The following is a 23,297-nucleotide window of genomic DNA, read 5'->3' as shown; positions in this document are numbered from 1 at the left end:
AGACAATACGGTAAATTGATCTATACGAGTTAAAAATCTATGTGCACTACATATTTATATAATTAGAGAAATTATATTATCGAAAGGAAAACGTGGATATATGGAAAAACACAAAATATATGGATAATGAATAATAATCTACCGCACACACGGTATCAATTGGCGAATTTTGAATTTTCCTATTGCTACATACGCAGTTGAAACATGGACTCTATTAAAAAAAGTAAACTTACTTTGGCCATAGCCAGAAGCACGGAGAACATGGAACTATTGGTAGTAGAAAGGTAAAAGGTTGAAGACCAAGATGAAGATTTCCAACACGATGGGCAAACCAAATGAAGACTCTGGGAAAACCCTACATGGCACAGGATGACAGCCAATGGAGACAGCAAGCTAGCAATATTTTAGAGTGTCACCACACACTGATGAGGGCTAAAGGAATATGGAAGAGGACTCTTATATTATTGGAACATAGACAGTAAAATATCATGTCAAAAAAATTCTTTCGATATCTGGTTTCATAAAGATATGGCAGCTGAACAGACATAACATTGAATTATTAAAAATAATGACAAAAAGTAGCCGAATGTGATACGAAAAGAAGCATACTTCAATATGTAAAGTTATGAGAATTTTTAGTATATTTCCAAGTCAATTCTTCAGAGAAGCTGCTTTAGATCCATTTTTTAATTCGTCACCTCAATACTACAACTAGATAATTCAAAATCTTTCGTTTTGGGATAAGTTTACCAGTAGATGTAAACATATCATACATCAAGAAATACGTAGAACAAAAGTAGATGACATAACACAATGTGCTGCTTCATTGAAGTGGTCTTAGGTAGGGCATGTTGACCATAGAATACATATAGACCAGGGCGCATCTGTAAAAATATTAGTACATTTGGACGTTGACAGGTGACTCAAATTTTTTTGCAGAAATTGCTTGAAAATAAAATCAAATAATAATATTTGAGTTATCCTCCCTCTCAAAAAGGTCCGGAACATTGTTTAAATAATCAAAATGTCAAAAAATTTAGGAAAAAATTCGATTTTTTTCTTCGTTTTTTTGATTATAACTTTAAAAGTATTCATTTCCGAGAAAAGTTGCACTGATATAAAAGTTGCGTATATAAATTTCCTACAATATAGAATTAGTTAAGAATTTAAAAAATAGTCACCCTTGTTACGAAATAGCAATGATTGCGAAAAAACCATACAAAAACAAGTATTCGCATTTTATGTTTTTAAACCATTTATGCTACACTTAGGACCTTCATATTTCACCCAGAAAAACTTTATGATACAGTAAAATAATACGGTAAATTTCATTTAGATCGGTCCAATAGATTTTGCAAAATAAATTTTGCAATCCAGCTTTCGCAAAAAAACTCATTTTTTAAAAATGTTACAGGGCTGAAAATAAAGCAGATAGCACGTTGAATTTATTTTTGCTTATAGAAATGTACTGTACCTTTCATTTGCAATTTTGCAGAATTAAAATCGATTAACACCATGGCGTCAGGAATTTTTTTAAATAAACATTAATTATTGGTGCTACGCGCAGGACAGCGGATAGTTTGCTCTGATTGGTCATTCCAATGACCTTTGATAATGATTGATACATTTTAATTTTTATTACATTTCGATGTAAATAAATAAATTTGTTTATTGCAAAATAAAAACACATACTCTATCCTTTGAAATAACACTTTTATTAGCAAAAACTTTCTTTGTTCATATATTTTAACTTAGAGAATAAAAGTTTATTATTTTTAAATATATGGAATTGTTTAAACAATATTTCACAAACAATAATAAAATTAGTTTGATTTTTGTGGAATTAAAATATTAAAATACAACAAAATATAAAGTAAGAAAATAATATATTAGATAAAGATTGGAAGAAATTTTGGCGGAAATCAACTTGTGTGAATCGAACACCGCTGTCCTGCGCGTAGCACCAAAAATTAATGTTTATTTAAAAAATTTCCTGACGCCGTGGTAATTAATCGATTTTAATTTTGCAATTTAATTTTAATTTTTAATTGCAAATGAAAGGTACAGTACACTTTTATAAGCAAAAAAAATTTCAACTTGTTATCTGCTTTATTTTCGGTCCTGTAACATTTTGAAAAAATGAATTTTTTTTGCGAAAGCTGGATTGCGAAATTTATTTTGCAAAATCTATTAAACCGATCTTAATGAAATTTACAGTATTGTTTTACTGTATCATAAAGTTTTTCTGGATGAAACATGAAGGTCCTAAGTGTAGCATAAATGGTTGAAAAACGTAAAATGCCAATACTTGATTTTGTATGTTTTTTTCGCAATTATTGCTATTTTGCAACTAGGGTGACAATTTTTTAAATTTTTAACCAATTCAATATTGTAGGAAATTTAATTACGCAACTTTTATGTTAGTACAACTTTTGTCGGAAATGAATACTTTTAAAGTTATAATCAAAAAACGAAGAATAAAATCGAATTTTTCCTTAATTTTTTGCCATTTTGATTATTTAAACAATGTTCCGGACCTTTTTGAGAGGGAGGATAACTCAAATATTATAATCTAATTTATTTTCAAGCAATTTCTGCAAAAAAATTTGAGTCACCTCTCAACGTCCATCTCAAAACAGATGCGCCCTGGACTAATAAGAGAAATGTGAGTCGACCTCTAAAAAGATGGCTTGACGATGTGAAAGAAAAGACGAGAAGACAACAGCACCAGGTAGTAGAAGATAAATTAAATGGAAACTCCAAGCGGAGGCTTACGGCCAGGAGTGACCAAGGGTTGTTGAAACGTTTTTTTTTGTAAATAATTAAATTTTTTTATTTTTCGTTCTTTTCTGATTTTAATTATTCCTGTAATTTTAACATAAGTAATAAAAAAGTAATTTCTACTACTTTTAATTTTTTTTAATGTGAACAAGGCTGAACACAAAAAATGTATAATGCGACAAGTATATAACTGGGATTTTTGTATAAAGTCTACTCATGCAACAACTAGATAACTGTTGTAAAATAAAAGTTTTCTATTTGAGTTGTCTTGATGTAGTAGTGAGGTAACGAATGATAGAACCTGCTGGAAAATTATGGATTTGACTCCAAATTTTAAATTTTTTTTGGATCCTAAACAATTTTTTTGAATAACTTTCCATAACTAAACAATTATCGAAACATTTAGGTCTTTAGTTTTGAACTTTTATTAGTATTAATATAAGTATATTGTGATTTCCCTTTGATGATCCTTTTTAAGATTTTTTATCCAGTATGTATGGGGTTGAAATTATTTTCAATTTATAATTAAAAATCAAAATGAATGATTCAAAGCTGTTAAACATTATGCTATGTTGGGTTAATAAAAGAATGTCTTAAAAGCATGTGAAAAATTATATAATACAGTCGAACCCGCTTATTGGAAAACCCTTCGTGCCAAGCAAAAATATTCCTAAAACCGGGATATTGTAATAACCGATCATTGGTGGCTACTAGAAACGTTTCGGGTCCTCAAATTTCTATTCCTTAAACCGGGATATTCTTTTAACAGGTATTCTAATAAGCGGGTTCGACTGTAGCAGATTCATTTTGATCTCCTTGTACACTTTCAATAAAAGTAACATGTATAATGCTGTATTCGACAATATAAACCTTAACAAAAAGCGAAACATTCAACCCAAAAAGTAAATCCTCTGAGCATTAAAAATGTCACTATCCAGACACTGTGTTAAATATGACACATGTACCCAAAGTAGATTTTTTGCTAACATGAACAAGGATATGGTTACAAAAAGAATATTAATAGCCTTTTATACAAAATATTGAATACAAATAGTGAACTTCCATCTCCAGAGCAAAACTTAATGAAAATTTTTCTGAGTTTGACTGTCAGTCTTTATCTATGCCCAAAGACGAACAGTAAACTTGAGAAATTAATGCACAGTAAACTCAAGTATTCAATACACATAAAAACATGAATTCACAAAAGCCATTCTCACAATTAATTAACTTTTAGCTATTAATCTGCAATCAACTCTTCACTTATATATACAATTTGTAGTAAAGAGAGGTGATAGTTTATTTTGAGTACCTGTTTGATTTAATGTGCATACATATCCCTTGATATAGTTGTTTCCAGTGGAATCCACCTTGCTTTGTAAATAAAATTTTACGGAGTTAAGCACGGTTCAGAAACTGAAGAAACGAGTTATTAAAATTCAAGGTTCTGAGAAAGATGAATAAAAAAATGGAAATCTTAAATACCATCAAAACAAGAAAATTAGAATATCTCGGACATATTGCCTACGGAGAGAGATACAACTTGCTCCAATTGATTATGCAGGGAAAGATTCAAGGAAAAAGAAACATAGGGAGACGCAGAATATCGTGGCTGCGCAACCTGAGAGAATGGTTCGGATGTACATCAAATGAACTTTTCAGAGCAACCATCTCTAAAGTCCGAATAGCTATGATGATTGCCGACTTCCGTCACGGAGATGGCACTTGAAGAAAAAGAAGTATGCATTGCACATATCTAGTTTGTTACTGATAGCATCTCTTGCGGCTGGCCAGACCAGAGAATGGAATTTTTCATGGAGACAGTCTGGTTATAAACCGATCTTACTGGATTAGGAGAGGCCTATGTCAAAAATGGATGATAGAAACCTAAGAAGAAGATCTAATCAGTACATTACTCAGGTTTTTTCGCAGTCTATAATATCCTATACTCAAGGTGATGCCGTATCAACGACACTTTTCAATCTAACTTTGGAAGCTGTTGTTAGAAAATTGGATATGAACGGCTGTATTAATACAAGATCTACGCGAATATGCGCATATGCGGATGATGTTGCCATAACAAACCGCAATCAAAGGGTATTAAGCGAAAAAGTTAGAGCTGAAACGAGAAGCTGCTACATTTGGTCTATATACAGGGTGTTTCATTGGGAAACGGAAATACTTTAATGGTGAATAGAGGTCACCGAGGCCGTTCTAGGTATACTAAATTTTTTGCCCTACCGACTTTTATATCCGAGTTACAGGGTATTTTATCGATTTTGCTCATTTCTTTTCAAAGCTATAACTTTAGAACCACCCTGTATATTTTTTAAAATTAGGTACACATATGTCTCATTCAAAACCCGATCGACTGACATACTAATCACAAGAAAAATCCATGTCCGGATTGACAAAAAATGATAAAGTAATTGTGACCTTAAAACAACACCCTGTATATTGAAATTTTGACAATCTGTTTGAATATTTGAGAAGATCACAAAAAACTAAGTCTAATGGTTCGCTTCGACTTTTCTGCCAGACAATTTTTTGACTTTAATTTTGAAATTATATTGAATTTTATATTGAATAAAGACCACAAAAATCCGAGTTTATCGGTTCACTTTAAATGTATTAACTTTAATTTTGAAATTAAATATATTCAAATTTTTAAGAACCCAAAAAATTAATAAACAGTTTTTTAAAGCACTTTTAATAATAAATCATTCAAGTTACTGAATAAACACTAATTTTAAAAATATTCAGTTATTATTTACTGCGTTAGAAAGACTCACTTACTAATCACAAGAAAAATCCAGGTCCGTATTAACAACAAAATACAAAGTAATTGTGACCTTGAAAAAACATCCTGTATATTGAAATTTTTAAAATACGTTTGCACACCTGAAGATAGTACGAAAAACTAAGTTTAATGTGCCGCTTTAATTTTTTGTGCACACAATTTAATGACATTACTTTTGAAATTATATCGAAAATTTTTATTATGAGTTCCCAGAGTTCTTAAAAATTCTGACAATTTCAAAATTAAATTCATTACATTGTCTGGCCAAAAAATTGAAGCGAACGAGTAAACTTAGTTTTTTCTGCTCTTTTCATACCTATGTGCAAACGGATTTTGAAAATTTCAATATACAGGGTGTTGTTTCAAGGTTACTTTATATTGTTTTGTTAATCCGGACCTGGATTTTTGAGTGGGTCGTTCTAATGTCGTAAATAAGTATTGATTGTTTTTAAAATGGGTATTTAATTTATTAATAACTTTAATAATTTATTGTTAAAAGTGCTTAAAAATCTGCTTTTTAATTTCAGTGTTCTTAACAGTATCAATACAATTTCAAAATTAAATTAAATTCATTAAATTTCCTTCACAGCAAACCGATAAACTCAGATTCTTGTGGTCTTTTCAAATGTGCAAACAAATTTTGAAAATTTCAATATACAGAGTGTTGTTTCAAGATCACAATTACTTTATGTTTTTTTGTTAATCCGGACCTGGATTTTTCTTGTGATTAATAATTGGGTCGTTCCACTCTGGTAAATAAGTATTGATTCATTTTAAAATGAGTATTTATTCAATAGCTTTAATAATTTATAATTAAAAGTTAATAATACCTGCTTTTTAATGTCAGAGTTCTTAAAAAATTTAAGCAAACGATTAGACTTAGTTTTTTGTGCTCTTTTCAAATATGCAAACAGATTTTCATAATTTCAATATACAGGGTGTTGTTTTAAGGTCACAATTACTTTTTAATTTTTTGTTAATCCGGACCTGGATTTTTCGTGTGATTAGTATGTCGGTCGTTTGGGTTTTGGATGAGACACATGTGTACTAAATAACAAAAAAAATGTACAGGGTGGTTCTAAAGTTATGGCTTAGGAAATAAATTGACAAAATCGATCAAACACCCTGTTACTCGGTTTTAAAAGTCGGTAGGGTAAAAACTGTAGTATACCTAGAACCGCCTCGGTGACCTCTATTCACAATTAAAGTATTTCCGTTTCCCAATGAAACACCCTGTATAAATGAATGTAAAGCAAAGTATATGTAGTGCACAAAGTCGAATTAACATGAGAATCTGAAGTTAGACAACCATACCTGTGAATATGCCTACACTTTTCCCTACCTTGGCTCAATAATAAATAACAGCAACAACACCGGTCAAAAAATAAAAGCTCGGATTCTTAACGGTAATAAGACATACAAAGACTTAATGAAAAGTAAGTTACTGAATCGTGGGTCTAAGCTTAGAATCTACAAAACAGTAATTAGTCATATGGACGTGAAACGTGGACCCTCACTCAGCTACTGAAGAAAATCAACTGAGAATATTTGAGTGCAAAATACTAAGAAAGATATTTGGACCAACCCATTGCAGCGATGGTTCGTGGAGAATTAAAATTAACTGCGAGCTGGATGAACTAATGGAGAGCGCAGATATTGTTAGATTTATAAAGTCACAAAGACTAAATTGACTAGGCAACTTAGAAATAATACCAGATAATCGAGCTGTACAAGTAATCCAGAGATAGAAGCTCCAAGGAAATAGAACAAGAGGAAGGCCCCGTAAGAGATGGATATAAGACATGAAAGAAGATCTTAAAACCATGAACATCAGGTAGTGGCGAACGAAAGTATCCCATAGGGCAGAATGGAAGAACATTGTTAAGCAGGCCAAGACTCACAAAGGGTTGTAGCACCATTAGAAGAAGAAAATAATATCCTATCCTCGCCTTCTTCTTCAGGTGCCATCTCCGTTACGGAGGTTGGCAATCATCATAGCTATTTTAATTTTTGAGGCAGTAGATCTAAATAGTCGTTTTGAGCTACATCCAAACAATTCCCCCAGGTTCTTCAGCCATGAAATTCGTCTTCTTCCGATGCTTCTTCTGCCATCTATCTTTCCTTGCATTATGAGTCGCATGATGCCATACTTCTCGCCCCGCATCACATGTACGAGATAATGTACTTTTATTTCCTTAATTGTAAGTTCAACTTCCTTCTCTTTACCTATTCTTCTCAGTACTTCGTTGTTCGTAACTCTATCTACCCAGGAAACCCTCATAATTCTTCTATAGAACCACATTTCAAAGGCGTTAAGTCGTCTCATTGTCTCTACGTTTAACGTCCATGATTCCACTCCATAGTAGAGTACACTGTATACGTAACATTTTGTTAGGCGTACTTTAAGAGCTAATGTTAAATCTTTGCTACATAGGACCGTTTTCATTTTCATAAAATTAGAACGTGCTTTTTCGATTCTGACTTTGATTTCTGCAGTGTAGATTATCCTCGCCTCACCACTTACAATTATATGGAAGGGAGAGAGATCCAGTAGGGCCTTCATAATTGCTGTTGGTGTGCCCCTCATAGCCCTTGTGATTCCCAGTAATTCCTTTTTCTTGTAAATTTCATGATTTTGGACATCTATCAAATTTTTTTCTATTATTTCAAATGAATACATTAAAAATTAAATGATCCATTGGTTAACTCCGGTAGTGAAAGGGTAGTGAACAGGTAGTGCACTTTATGTTTTTAGTTGAGTATAGTTTAGTTTTAGTCTATAATAAAGTAGATAGAAACATGTCACTAGTTGTTATTCTTTGTATTCGATTTTTATTAGAAAAATAAAAGACAGTAATTATTTATAGCACTTATAAGTTAATTGTCAATAAAATTGAAGAATAATCATAAACAAATTGTATATAAAAAATTAGACACTTAGTCTTCGACGAATTCGACAATTAGTCGAATCCATCAATTAAAAAATTAGACACTGCAAATATGTAATAAAAACACCACTTACCAATAAATTCAAGCATATTTTATCTACTTTGGCTACCTGTGAAAATAATAACGTCCTGTTGCAGACACAGAAACTTATACACTTAACATACACTGGAACATTACAAACTACACATTGATATACAAGAAAGATGGATGTCAAAAGCATTTTAAAGGACAGCAGAATCAGCTTCCATACCTTCAGGAGGTATTCGAATACAGTCTCGAGATGTTGACGGAGCATTGATGTTACCATTGGCTAAGGAGTATAAGTCGGGAGCAGCTTCAACTATTCCGGGTTCTGGTGGATTGCATAATGCTTGGACGCACATGTGGAGTCTCATGTAATCATCACTTGATATCCAGATGCCAGGCCTCTTGTTGTGATATAGTTTGGCATACATGTAAACATCAATCTTATTGTCGTAGATAAGATGTTTTTTCAATGTTGTCAATGCACAGAAAGTTGCAGCTTCAGTACCTCCAAAGCTAAAAGAAATATTTACGTAAATAAATTATTCAAATCCATTAAAAATACTGAGGAACAGTTTGGTTTAACAATAAACAAAGAAAACAAAAACCATGGTTATCAGTAAGAGGGGCAAAGTCATTACAAGGATCCAGATTAAAAATGAAGATATTGAACAAATGGACAAAATGAAATACGAGATGAGTCTCGATTACGAAAGCTTTAAATCCGAAATAAGAAATTCGATCCAGAATAGAGAAATCAAGAGCAGTATTTTTGAGTAACCATAGACTCCAATATCGAATGCTAAAATGTTATATCCACTCTATTCTTCTTTATGGTGCCGAAGCTTGAACTGTCAATGTTGACTTAATGAGAAAGCTGGAAGCTTTTGAGATGTGGCTTTTTAGGAGAATTTTGAAAATACCCGGAGAGATCATATTACGAACGAAATGGTGTTGCACATAATGGGAAGACACAGAGAACTTTTGACCACCATTAAAAGGCCAAAGACAGCAAATTTAGGGCACATACATACAGTGGAACCTCGATAACTCGGATTAATCGGGACCGCGGCCGATCCGGGTTATCGAAAATCCGGGTTAGCCGGAGAATATAGTAAAAATTAATAAATAACCTCCATTACAATTACAAAAACATGAAACACATATGCACAGTACACATCTAAATTACGTATAGTTGTATAGAGTGTAGAGTTTTGTTCATTTCTTGGTAAAAAACTCAGTCATACTGTAGAGATGTACCGACACCATAATATGGTAAGTCTGGATCCTGCATACAAAAAAAAATTGATAAATAGCAAGCTGAAAATTTGTTATTAGCTTAAGGGTGTCTAGTCGGACAAACATTAATATATGGGAACACTGGAACAGGGGAAGTTTTAACTGTGGAACAGGTTAAAAATTTGGAACGGTCAGACCACGAAAACGGCACATGTATTTTTTCCGACAGAACAGACTTAAACTCTCCGAACAGAAATTAAACTCTCATGCAAAAATCAGACTGCTATTTATCACCAAATTGGCGTTTTAATGAGTGGAACATGTAGAATATGTCAAATGACAGGAATTATGACAGGTGATAAATAGCAGTCTGATTTTTGCATGAGAGTTTAATCTCTGTTCGGAGAGTTTATGTCTGTTCTGTCGGACAAAACAAATGTGCCATTTTCGTGTTCTGACCGTTCCAAATTTTTGACCTGTTCCACAATTAAAACTGCCCCTGTTCCAGTGTTCTCATATATCAAAGTTTATCCGACTAGACACCCTTAAGCTATTAATAAATTTTTAGCTTGCTATTAATTAAATTTTTTTTTCATACGCGGGGTCCAGACCTATGGTAGCATAATATCATATTATGATGCTGCAATAAATTTATTTTAAAGATTCGTCTTTATCAATCCTAAATAATGTTTCTAGTTTCTTTTCCATTGTCACTGCAACATTTTTACGTTTTGTTACCATTACGTAGACAAAGCAAACACAATCTGAAGCACGATTACATTACAGAACGGAAGTGATTAATAGGCTGTACTACACACAATACAAGAATTTTTAAATAGTCACGTCTTTTTTAAACAATGCTAAGACAGTTTGACATAAATAAAGAAAAAGGAATACAGACAGGTGTCTGTTCTTTCCGATAAGCTGAGACGGTCGCTCTGGCTGCCGCCGTGTGCATGAATCATTTTTACTATTGTACTTATGTGTTCAAATTACACAAATACACATTATCTCTGAAATATTATTTGGCCTACATACATTTTTATTTGATAAAATTTTTAAATTGTTTATTTGTTAAATTTTTGTCTGATGAAAATCGGTCCGGGTTAGCCGGACTTCCGGGTTATCGGGGGCCGACTTATCGGGGTTCCACTGTACTTAGAAATGATAAGTACGAGTTGTTGCAGCTGATTATGAAGGGTAAAATCGAAGGAAAAAAGGTCCTGGTAGACGACAAATATCATGACTGAAAAACATTCGTGACTGGACCGGGTTGAACACAGGTGCTTTTAAGAAATACAGAAGATAGAGACTAATTTGCAATGGTTAAGGCAACCTTCATTAGTGGAGTCGACACTGGAAGAAGGAAAACATGATTAACTAAACGAATAAAGGATATATTTGTAATGAGATTTTTTTTCATTTTATTTATTCCAATTTAAAATCTGCACAATAGCCTCAATAGAACAACAACAAATCAGATGAATGTTTTAAATGAAAATAATAGTAGAATCTAATGGCGTAGACTAGATAATATAAGAAAAAAAACATTAGTAATACATACCGATCGACAACAACGATGGGTCCATTTTGAACTCTCTGCATTTCTAATACGAATGTAGGTAAATGGTACATCTCACTGATCTTAGGAACCTGATGAGGCCAATTTACACAATGAAGCATTTTAATGGGAATCTCATAATCGTCCTGAACAGATTTCATCAAAAATTCTCTAATGTAATAGTTAGAGGTGCTATGTTCGTGTGTTAGTTGGCAAATATATGTATCAGTTTCAATGGTTTCGTTTCCAACAGGCCAGAAAGCTTCATATTCGGAATTATCGATGAAGCTTATGAAGACTATCAAATGTGCGTTATGATCCCAAACCATCTGCCAAAAATCGTATACGGTGTGCTTGAATGGATGCTGCGTGATGATGAATTCACGAAGGTTGTGGAAACCTTGCAACCAGCTGGCATTAATATAATCAGATCCATCTTCACCAGGCTTTGGAGTTAAGTGGACTCTGGAACTTTCTACTGGAACAATTATTGCGCATCTGTTCTTTGGCTGATTCACAGGTTTGTTGGCAGAGACAAGGTGGAAGTCTTTAGGAACGAAGCTGGTAACTAGCTGCAATTAAAAATATATCTTAGTAATTTTATCCACAAATCAATTTTGAAGAATCTTCATAAATAAATCTGATATGAATCCGCTATATACTTAACGTTAAGAGATACACAAATTGAAAAGTAAAACTGACATAACAGAAAACAATGCAGTTTACTGTTTTTGTTGGGAATAGGCCACAATTTTATTTGACGTTTTATTTTAAAATATTTGTAAATATTTGTGTTCTCGAAGTAAATTGTACTAGTGTGGACGTGTTCGTCGCATAAACCGGACGCAAGAATTTTCGACGCACACAACGCACACGCTCCATCGGTTGTCGGTTTTGAGCGAAGATCAAATGATTTGAGCACCGCGTTCTCACTGGTAAAAATTTGCGTAGCAAATTCTTGCGACGAACTATTAGTTCAATACGCACGAAAAATTTACCAATGCGGACGCGCCATAAGAAGAAAATAAATGGATCACTCTAAGGACGAATGAGAAAGAGTATAAATTTGAGAAGGTAACAGAATTTGAGAAAAAGAAGAACCAGAAAGAGATGATTGGATGATGTGGAAGGCGACCTGAAAATCTTGAATGTAAAACAATTGAGAAGGGCATAAGAGAGATCTGAATGGAAGGGCATAGCCGGACAGGCAAAGACCCGTCCAGGGTTATGATGCCAAAAGAAGAAGACTAGAATTTGAGTATCTCGGAGTTACAAATAGGTTAGGCGAAGAGAAATAGATAAACAGTCGTTAAAAGGTAGCAAAGCAGCAGGATTATTAAATGCACAGTTGAAGGTAAAAAACATGTCCAGTGAAGTCAAATTCGAACTTATGAAACAATAGTGAGACCAACGGTATTGTATGCATGTGAAACTTGGACAATAAAAAGTTTCTGGTATAAAGGAGGCTAACGGAAAATAGCGCAGAACAAACCAGGAGCTAAAGGAGATGTATAAGAGATCCAAAATAACACAACAACCACGAAGGAAGTGGTTTGATGTTGTCCGGACTGACACCAAAGAAACGAGAACAAGGGACGACTGGAGAGAACAAGTCCGGACACATTGAAAAAATTAGTCAACAATAGTCGAATCAATAAAGCACTGAACCTTTGAAAAAAAAAAACGACAAGATGGATCTTAATAATTCTTCTTGCATTCGATTCGTGAATGCGCCTGGAAACTTTGTGACCCCGAGCCATGAGATAATATTGAAAAACTGCATACAAAAAATGCATTCTTAAAGTGCATCTCAAACAAACAAAAAAAATCAGAACCCGTCAATTATCGGCGGAAATGAGTTCAATTTTGTTACTCGGGGGTTGTTGGGGTCACTGAAAACGAATATGACGTCGTAAGTGATCGCCGGAGTACCTGGTGCCCAGGGTACCTACTGTTTACGTCTTGTGGAGTTTTCGGCAAATTCATTAAAAAATTAGTCAAAATCATTACTTGGGGGATTTTTGGGGTCGCTAAAGACGAATATGACATCGGAAGTGAATTCCGAAATACCTGGTGCCCAGGGTACCTACTGTTTACCTCGCCTTCTGGAGTCTTCGGCAAATTCAATAAAAAATTAGTCAATGATTACTCAGGGTGTTTTTGGGGTCGCTGACGACGAATATGACATCGGAAGTGATCTCCGGAGTACCTGGGGCCCAGGGTACCTTCTGTTTATCTCGTGACTAATGATTTTTGACTAATTTTTTAACGAATTTGCCAAAATCTCCAGAAGACGAGGTAAACAGTAGGTACCCTGGGCACCCAGGTACTCCGGAGATCACTTCATATGTCATATTTGTCGTTAGCGACCCCAAAAACCCTCCCGAGTAATGATTTTTGACTAATTTTTTAACGAATTTGCCTAAAACTCCACAAGACGAGGAAAACAGTAGGTACCCTGGACACCAGGTACTCCGGAGATCACTTCCGATGTCATATTCGTCGTTAGCTACCCCAAAACCCCCGATTAATGATTTTTGACTAATTTTTTAATGAATTCGCCGAAAACTCCACAAGACGAGGTAAACAGTAGGTACCCTGGGCACCAGGTACTCCGGAGATCACTTACGACATCATATTCGTTTTCAGCGACCCCAAAAACCCCCAAATAACAGAATTGAACTCATTTCCGCCGATAAGTTATGAGCTCTGAATTTTTTATTGTCTGTTTGAGAGGCACTTTAAGAATGCATTTCTTGTATGCAGTTTTTCAATATTATCTCATGGCTAGAGGTCACAAAGTTTCCTGGCGCATTCACGAATCGAATGCAAAAAGAATTATTAAGATCCGTCTTGTCGTTTTTTTTTTCGGAGGTAAGGCCGTAGTGCTTTATTGATTCGCCTATAAAACCATATTGTTTTAAAAACTTTAAAAACAAAAAAGTTATTAAAAACGCACACCAGCAGAGATGCGATGGTGCGCACCTGACCAGAAATCGATATGGGCCATATATGCGCTGTAGCGCGGTCAGCGTGTTAAAAGACCACTCCCCAAATCGCGGTCGATTCAAACTTTTGACGTAATTCAATTTTAAAATATCTCGAAGGTAAAATTTAAGCTAATGTGAAATTACTTTACTTAGATTAATTAATAAAATTGATCAAAAATAGTAAATCAGATCCTACAATTTGTAGAATACATATACGCATATACAGTGTGTCCCCGAAAATAGTGCGTTCTTTAAAGGTATAGGTAGAAGACACCATGTAGAGCAAAAAAGTCATAACATTTTTTTCTAAATTCAACCGTTTGGCCAAAAAACCAAAATACATTTTGGTATGCAAATTGAAATCTGAGAACTATGTATACAAAAATCTAAGGATAGATCACAATTCAAAAATAGTTGCAGCATGGGCCTTTAGTATTTTAAACCCTGTCTTCCTCGTCAACAAACAAACAAATTCTTATTTTGTTTAATTTTTAAACATGGGGTGGTATAATTATTTTGCAGGTGTCTACCTGTCTGACCTAAATTTCTGATGTCAATAACCTAAGTCACAAACAGTTCTTGTACAGTGATGCCAGATTATTTAATTTTATGAAAATAAAAGTTAGCTTATATGGAGAACAATGTAATTTTTTTTTGGAAACGGTTAACTTTAGAAAAAAATGTTATGGGACTTTTTTGTTCTACATTGTGTATATATCCATACCTTAAAGGAACGCAGTATTTTCGGGGAAAATCCTGTATTAGAAAAAAATAGTATTTATGTAAACGAATTTATTTACCTTGAATTGGGCATCAAGAGGTTTCCATAATTCATCTTTCTCTTCACAATTTACGTTCTGTAGGGCGGATACATATCTAGGGAAGTTTTCCCTACAAATGTTGGTTTCACCGCATTCAATGGCTTCTACAAGTGCATCATGGATAAAAATGTACTGTTCTTCTGTCTGAACTAGGAAATTACGCTGTGCCCGAATATGCTTCAAGAACCCGTAGATATTGACTTCGCCTCTGGTTCTAATTTGGCGAAGCATGGCATCAAGCACTATGTAGGTTCCGGTTCTACCAACTCCAGCACTGTTAACATTTCATTAGTTAATAATACTGAATATACAATGTCAGTGTGTATGTATGCATGATTGTGCATATTGTATGGTTGTATGGCTTCCAACTTACCTGCAATGTACAATAATGGGTCCGCTATCAGGTGGATTTGCCGAAGAAGAGTTTTTAACGAAATTAATAACTGGTAATGGATGATCGGGAGTTCCATGGTCTGGCCAGTTAGTGTAATGATATTGGTAGACAATTTTTTCAGCGGAAATATCCCTCTTCTTATTCTTGAACTAGAAAAGGTAATTTTTAGTATATTAAATTATTACAATACCATAAAACAAGAACAATAAGAAGAAACGTTCGAAAAGGAGATGGTTCACCCACGAAAATCTTCATAGAGCAGCCTCTTCTCTGTCCCCCCGAAGGGGCATTATTTTATAACACGAAGATCGAAATCTCTACACCAGTTACTTCTTACAAATTTTGTAAACACGAATCCGGTGGCAATCTGAATAGAACTGTTGTTTCCCAGGGGGAAAGGGAGCAGCAGAGGAGAACAATAAACTCAACTAAAATGTGAACAACTATCTACTTACGTTTACTTTCATGTGGCGAATGGCAAGAGTTCTAACAGTGTATGTAGCCATAATATCTTCCTTAACCAATTTTACTTGAATTATTCCATATGTTTCAGTACCTTCCTTTGGCCAGTACATATCACACTTCCTCTGGAAATAACAAAACACAAAAAATCAATATAAAAATGACCTGATAAGTGTATGATAAAACTAAGATCATATTATATACAACGTGGTATATTTCATCATCATCATAGGCTCTACAACCCATGGTGGTTGGTTTGTTCTAGAATCAGCTTCCATTCCTTCCTTTCTTTCGCCTTGGTTGTCCAATTTCGTGCTCTTAATACTCGTGAGTCGTCTTCCACCTGGTCCTTTAATCGTGCTCTGAGCCTACCTCTTCTCCTCACTCCATCCTGTATCTGGCTATAAATGTGTTTCGACGTCTCCATCTCATTCATTCTCTCTAAGACGCCTAGCCACCACAGCCTGTTTATTTTGATAGACCTACCAATACTAGGCTCACTAAAAGACAGTAAAGCTCAAAATTATAGCGTCTACGCCATAATCCGTTTTCCTATACGCCTTAATAGGTATGTCTGAGGATTTTACGTTCAAAACAGCCCAGCCGTTCTTCATCACTTTTTGTTATCGTCCACGTTTCTGACCCGCAAGTGAGGACGGGCTTGATTAGAGTTCTGTATATTAATATTTTTGTTCTTTTTGTGACTATGTTTGATGTTAAAAGTTTCTTTAATCCATAGTATGCTCTATTTACTTGATATATACGTCTGTTAATTTCTGCAGTTAGTGTATTACTTTGGTTGATTTGTGAGCCTAGATATGTGAACTCTCCTACTCCTTCGAAAGTATATGTTCCAAACGTTAGATCTTCGGGTATTCCTACTTGATTATTATTTGTGACCTTCCTTATACCTTACACGTATTAACATGTAGCCCCATTCTTTAGGCTGCTGCTTCCAACACCCTGAATAATTGGACCAGGTTCGCCTTTCTTCTTACTAAGATAGGTGGTATATTCCACACTACTTAAATATGACTATAATAATTAAAAATTCTACTTACTCTTCCTCTTTCAACTAAGTTGGTAATCATCACAATTATGGTAACTCTCTGTTCCCATACCATTCTCCAGAAGCAGTCAAATGTTGATGGCAACGGACCTTGAGTTCCGATGTAAGCTCTGGCAACTAGAAAACCGTCAATGTAGTTGGCATTAATGTAAGTGGAAACTTTTTCTCCTTTAATTGTCAACAAATTAACACGGGAGTGATCGTCTAAAAAATATTGTTTTAGTATAAACATAATAAAAGGTTTACTAAATCAACTACTTGATTGATATACATGGTGTTTCATTAACAATTGTCCATATCGTAACTGGAGAAACCTTAAACGAAGATTTAACCCAAAACAAATAAAATATTCCTCCTTACCGAGATACAGAGTGTTTTATTACAAATATTCTAAAATTATTTTAGCCCATTGTTCAAGCACCTTTTAATATTTTTTGTTCAAACTTGATACACAGTTTACACATGTTAGGGTACTTTAACTAGTCTTAAAAAATAGTTTTCCGCTGTTACCAGAGCCGTGCTGTAGGGATATATATATATATATATATATATATATATATATATATATATATATATATATATATATATGTATATACTTCATTTTCGCACCTTTTCCCCCTCACAATATACGCCACTGTCGTAATAATCATTTCAGCATGTTTTTTGATTCTTTTTTACTTTTACATAAATATCCTTTTGTCGCATTGCGATAAAGTAAGTAGTTTTCAAGTTATTTGCGTTTAAAGATAATGGATTCCATAAGACTATGTACTTTAAACTACATTCAATAAGACTATGTGTTTAAAATACATAATCTTATTGAATCCATTACATTAAAACGCAAATGACTTGAAAACTACTTACTCTATCGCATTGAGACAAGAGGATGATATTTATAACTATGTTTTAACACTAGGTAAAGTATCCTAACATGTGTAAACAGTGCGTCAAATTTGAACAAAAAATATTAAAAGGTGCTTTAACCATGGGCCAAAATCATTTTAGAACATGTGTAATAAAACTCTCTGTATATCGGTAAGGAAGAATATTTTATTTAAGTGTTTTGGGTTAAATCTTCGTATTTTGTGCTAAGGTTTCTCCAGTTACGATGTGGACAATTGTTAATGAAACACCCTGTATAGCCTAACAATAATAAACAATGATGCAACAATAAACTCAGAAACCAGTGTTAGATTTCTACACTGAATACATGCATACACTTCATAATATAGATTTCGAATTTCAAATAGTGGAGATCAACACGAAGCATTTCGCATAAGAAGCTGGCCAAAACGAAAATTTCAAAAACTAGCATTTCTCGCCAATTTTTGTCCCTAAACCAGATAATATGTGACTTAACGATACTTTATTGTACGATTTGCAATTTCTTTATTTTTATAGTTCAAGTAATTTTTGTGAAAGGGGCAGTTATGAATTTGCCAGACGAAGATAAGCACTCAATATTGAACCATTTTTTTAAATTTTACTCTTCCAGAGTTTCAGTCAAAATTAATCCAATTCTTTGTACAGTTATCAATATAAACGGATGTTTTTATTTACTCTATACTCATCGATACTGCATTATTTCATAATAAATATTATGAAATATTTCATAATAAAGATTAGACTATCTACTTTCATAAACAGTTTTCAAGGTTTTCACAAAATTAAATAAACACTGAGAAAATACTGTGAGCAGTACAAGCTGATTTATGAATTTGTTATTAAACACCATCCATTCAAATGTACAAAATATTTGAAAAAAATAGCCTGCATTTTGAAGCGAAAATACCTTGAATCTTCTTGCAGTTCCGTTTATACCGGAAGTAACCATTATTTTGGTTGATTTTAAGGAATATATACCTATGTATATACAGTATGTCCCTGTAAGTTGTATCCATATGGAAAACTTTTTTATTATTAATTTTACGAAAAAAAGTTATTCTTCATAAAAAGCTCTGTATGGTCCAAAACCTAAGATTTAACCATCAAATATCAAATTTTTTGAATATTATACGAGGTATGTCAAAAAGTTTGAATTTCACTCAAGAGTAAAGTAGCTTTATTTTTCACAATATTGAAAATTGCTATTATGAAAAGTTGTTGGGAATTAAAAACTATATTCTAGTATGCAATTACATCGTTCTAATTGAATTTTTTTTTTTTGATAAATTTAGGATAACTAACATTATTTTCAGTTATTTCAATTCGGATAACTCTTTTATGATTAATTTTACGAAAAAAGTGATTCTTAATAAAAAGTTCTGCATGGTCTAAAACCTAAAATACAACCATCTTATGTCAAATTTTATACGAGGTATGTCAAAAAATATGAATTTCGCTCAAGAGTAAAATACGTTTATTTTTCACAATATCGAAAATTGTTATTATGAAAAGTTATTTAGAATTAAAAACTATGTTTCAGTATGTAATTACATTCTTCTAATTGAAATATTCTGAACTATAAAGGTACTTTATTTTTCATCTAAATTTATCTTTTTTGACATACCTCGTACAAAATTGATAAAATTTGATATAAGATGGTTGTATTTTAGGTTTTAGACCATCCAGAACTTTTAATTAAGAATCACTTTTTTTCATGAAATTAATAATAAGAGAGTTAGAATTGAATATAGAGAGTATAGTATCAAAATTGAAATAACTGAAAATAATGTTATTTATCCATAATTTTCAAAAACAATTTTTTTTCAATTAGAAGGATGTAACTGCATATTAGAATATAGTTTTTAATTCCAAACAACTTTTCATAATAGCAATTTTCAATATTGTGAAAAATAAAGCTACTTTAATCTTGAGTGAAATTCAAACTTTTTGACATACCTCGTATAACATTCATAAAATTTGATATCTGATGGTTGAATCTTGGGTTTTGGACCATGCATAACTTTTTATAAAGAATAACTTTTTTTCGTAAAATTAATAATAAAAAAGTTTTCCATATGGATACAACTTACAGGGACATACTGTATAAATACCTTTCCTTTAATTATAAATAGGCAAAATAGGTATAGGAATGAATGCGAATTAAAGAATATATTATGCAAAAAAATAATTTTAAAATAATTAAACTGAAAAGTCTCAGATACAGAATCCACCATCATAATAAAAATTAAAATGGTAAATAATTATTTAAATCTGAAACTTTTCTCGATGGAAATTTTTTCTGGTACATCCTTAATCTGTGACTTCTACAATTTATAAGACAACAGACAACGCATATAGAGAACGAAAAGGACTCTACTATATGCAGTCACATTCCGTTTTCATTCGTCTAGGAAAAGGACAAAAAGAAATTTCCTAGTAATCAAATCTGAGTAAAGATAGAAAAGAAAAATACGGTTTTTGCTTGCTTTCGATTCATAGGGATGCACAATCCCTGGACAGCTGTTTCGGTCTTACCAGACTTCTTCAGCAGAGCTAGCGTGCACACCTCCGAAGGAAAACCAAGCCAAACCACCTATTTAAGTGAAATTATAAAGAAAACGGAATGTGACTGCATATAGTAGAGTCCTCTTCATTCTCTATATTCGTCGTCTGTTGTCTTATAAATTGTAAGTCACAGATTAAGGATGTGCCAGAAAGAATTTCCATCGAGAAAAGTTTCAGATTTAAATAATTATCTATCATTTTAATTTTTATTATAATGGTGGATTCTGTATCTGAGACTTTTCAGTTTGTTTAAGAGATGTCGCCGATTGCGTCCCAGAGTGGATTTTGAGAAATCAAGCAAAAACCGTCTTTTTCTTCTTTAAAAAATAATTGAAAGTTAAAATTAACCAAGATAATGGTTACTTCCGATATAAACGGAACTGCTAGAAGGTTCAAGGTATTTTAAATTCAAAGTGTGGGTCAAAAAACATAAGTGTTCTATTTTTTAATAATTTTGTATCTTGGATGTATGGGGTTTAATAACAAATTCATAAATCACTTTGTACTACTCACAATATTCTCGCTTTTGTTTAATTTTGTGAAAACTTTGTGAAAACTGTTTATGAAATTAGATCGTCTAATCTTAATTATTAAATAACTCTTAGGGAGTGTTCATAGTGCACGCTGGTTACAGCGGATGGATTTCTGACTCTAAAACCAGCGTGCACTATGGAAGCGCCCTTATGCAGTATCGATGAGCAGAAAGTAACTAAAAAAATTCGTTATATTGAATATTATACAAAAAATTGGATTTATTTTGAATAGAGTTCTAGAAGGGTAAGATTAAAAAAATGAAGTAAGTTATCAATCGAAGTAGCACAGAAAATGACAATAAATATAGTTCCCATACCACCAGATTGACAACAGGTGGAATACTTTCTTTGGTTACAACCTCCAGAGATTTTCAATGATGGACTACTGATGACTCCCGGGACTACTGATGAGGAGAAAACAACCTCCGAAACCGGTATAGACTCTTCCTGCACTCTCCGATTTAACCAGAGTATTATGCAGCTGCGGCATTTTCGTGTTGCAAAGAAATTGAAAATGTTTATACATATTAAAAAAATGGTTCAATATTGAGTATTTACGTTCCCCTGGCATATTCGTAATTGCCCCCTTTCACAAAACCACTTCAATTATGAGAATAAAGAAATCGCAAATCATACAAAAAGTGTAAAATCTCACAACTAAACGCAGGAAAAATGTGTTACAAAGGGACAGCTGTCAAATTTCTTTGGTTGGGTTATTTGGGGACGGGATAGTGTCAGACTACTTCACATATAACTAATTGCTTTAAGGACATGAATCAACCTAAAATGCTAATTTTTGAAATTTTGGTTTTGGCCAGCTTTTTATGATGTGTAATACCACTCTGTGCAATATCTGCTCATATAATGTATGGTTATTATATTTTGATTGATATATTATAGCTGAGTTAAAATAATATACTTACATGCAATGATGTTAAGATATCTATTTTTTGGTTTGTTGTCTGGGTGTTGAGATTGTTCAGATGGGTTATCATCGTTATTAGTTTCGTTTTGAATAGTATCGTATTCTTTGCTGAATCCAATGTCGCCATCGGCATGAAGTTCTTGTACATGTCGAGCAAAAAGAGTAACTGGGATAGGCCGCCCAGGGGAATCGTTTACAGGTTCTGGGATGACATTCCAATCAAGTGATGCAGCAGTACGTTGTACATTATCTAAGTAGTAATATGGCGGACGAAAACATTTTCTAAAATCAAATATTTTAATCAAAACAAAGATAATATACACAAGAAGATCTAGATGACACAAGAATATTTTTATCATGTTATTTTATTGTAACACTGAAAAGGTTATTATTCTAAAAATGCAGCCATGGTTTATATCGCTAGACAATATTATATTCCGCTATCAAATTCTTCAATTTTTTGTTCTGCTAATATGTAATAGCAATTTCTTGTTTACTCTGCAGGTCTACCTGATAATTTTGGCACATATTCAATTATTTTATTGTCCACTTTTGTCTTACAATTATTCATAATCTTTGAACTAGTTGACTAGGATAAAGTACTGTATGAATGGATGGTTCTATGCTTTGTTCCCATCTAATTCTCTACCTTGTATTTGTATTAAAATCATCTGATATTAGGGACATGGAAGTTAGCTTATTTATTTATTTATTGACGGGATACCACAAAATTAAATATATACATAAAATATTACAATTATTATCTAGTGATACATTAAACATAAAAATATAGTAAATATGACACATGGACCTATGACAAAAACTGGCGATGCTGCCATTTAGAAAAACAAATATTAAAATAAGATAAAGCACATAACAAATTAATATAAATCACCTAAATTACAAAAATTTTTTACACACTGTTTACAAATATTTTCTGAAGCGCACAGCAACAAACGAAGTCTATTTTATTTCCATTTACATGACCTGCTTAATTTTTTGCATTTGGTTCTCAAGGAAGAGAAAAGTAGATAATCGTCCCAAGAATTTGTTTGTTTATATATCTTATGAACAATTTTTTCCTAAATATTAATGATTTTGGGTCATTAGTTATCCAACGAGGAAATTTGGGATTTTTTGATTTTATACACGGTATTGAACAATTGATACCAAACTGCAATATGAAGTAGAACAGTTCCGTGGTTTTGTTAATATATCTGCAAATACTTAAACTATTCTCCCAGGAGATACTAGCAAGATACATATTAAGAGCAACATAGTCTCCTCTCCTAAAATTGATCG

The 23,297-nt window shown here is 32.9% G+C and overlaps 1 protein-coding gene across 3 annotated transcripts in view; it reads right to left on the bottom strand.

Annotated features, from left to right (window-relative positions):
- Positions 1-23,297, bottom strand: part of LOC114344998 (tyrosine-protein phosphatase 99A-like) — a 67,899-nt gene that overhangs the window by 32,448 nt on the left and 12,154 nt on the right. For all 3 annotated transcript variants that reach the window (XM_028295818.2, XM_028295816.2, XM_028295819.2), the window contains exons 4-10: positions 21,994-22,277; positions 17,080-17,291; positions 16,012-16,143; positions 15,536-15,705; positions 15,142-15,436; positions 11,355-11,923; positions 8,778-9,067 (exon numbers count right to left, since the gene is read on the bottom strand). In XM_028295818.2, the coding sequence (XP_028151619.2) occupies positions 8,778-9,067; positions 11,355-11,923; positions 15,142-15,436; positions 15,536-15,705; positions 16,012-16,143; positions 17,080-17,291; positions 21,994-22,277 (1,952 nt within the window). The remainder of the gene's footprint in view (positions 1-8,777; positions 9,068-11,354; positions 11,924-15,141; positions 15,437-15,535; positions 15,706-16,011; positions 16,144-17,079; positions 17,292-21,993; positions 22,278-23,297) is intronic.

Source organism: Diabrotica virgifera, chromosome 10, assembly GCF_917563875.1.
Source record: "Diabrotica virgifera virgifera chromosome 10, PGI_DIABVI_V3a".
In the NCBI taxonomy this organism is placed as follows: domain Eukaryota; kingdom Metazoa; phylum Arthropoda; class Insecta; order Coleoptera; family Chrysomelidae; genus Diabrotica; species Diabrotica virgifera.
Note: the sequence above shows the minus strand (reverse complement) of the source record. Positions and strands in the feature narration are given on the sequence as shown.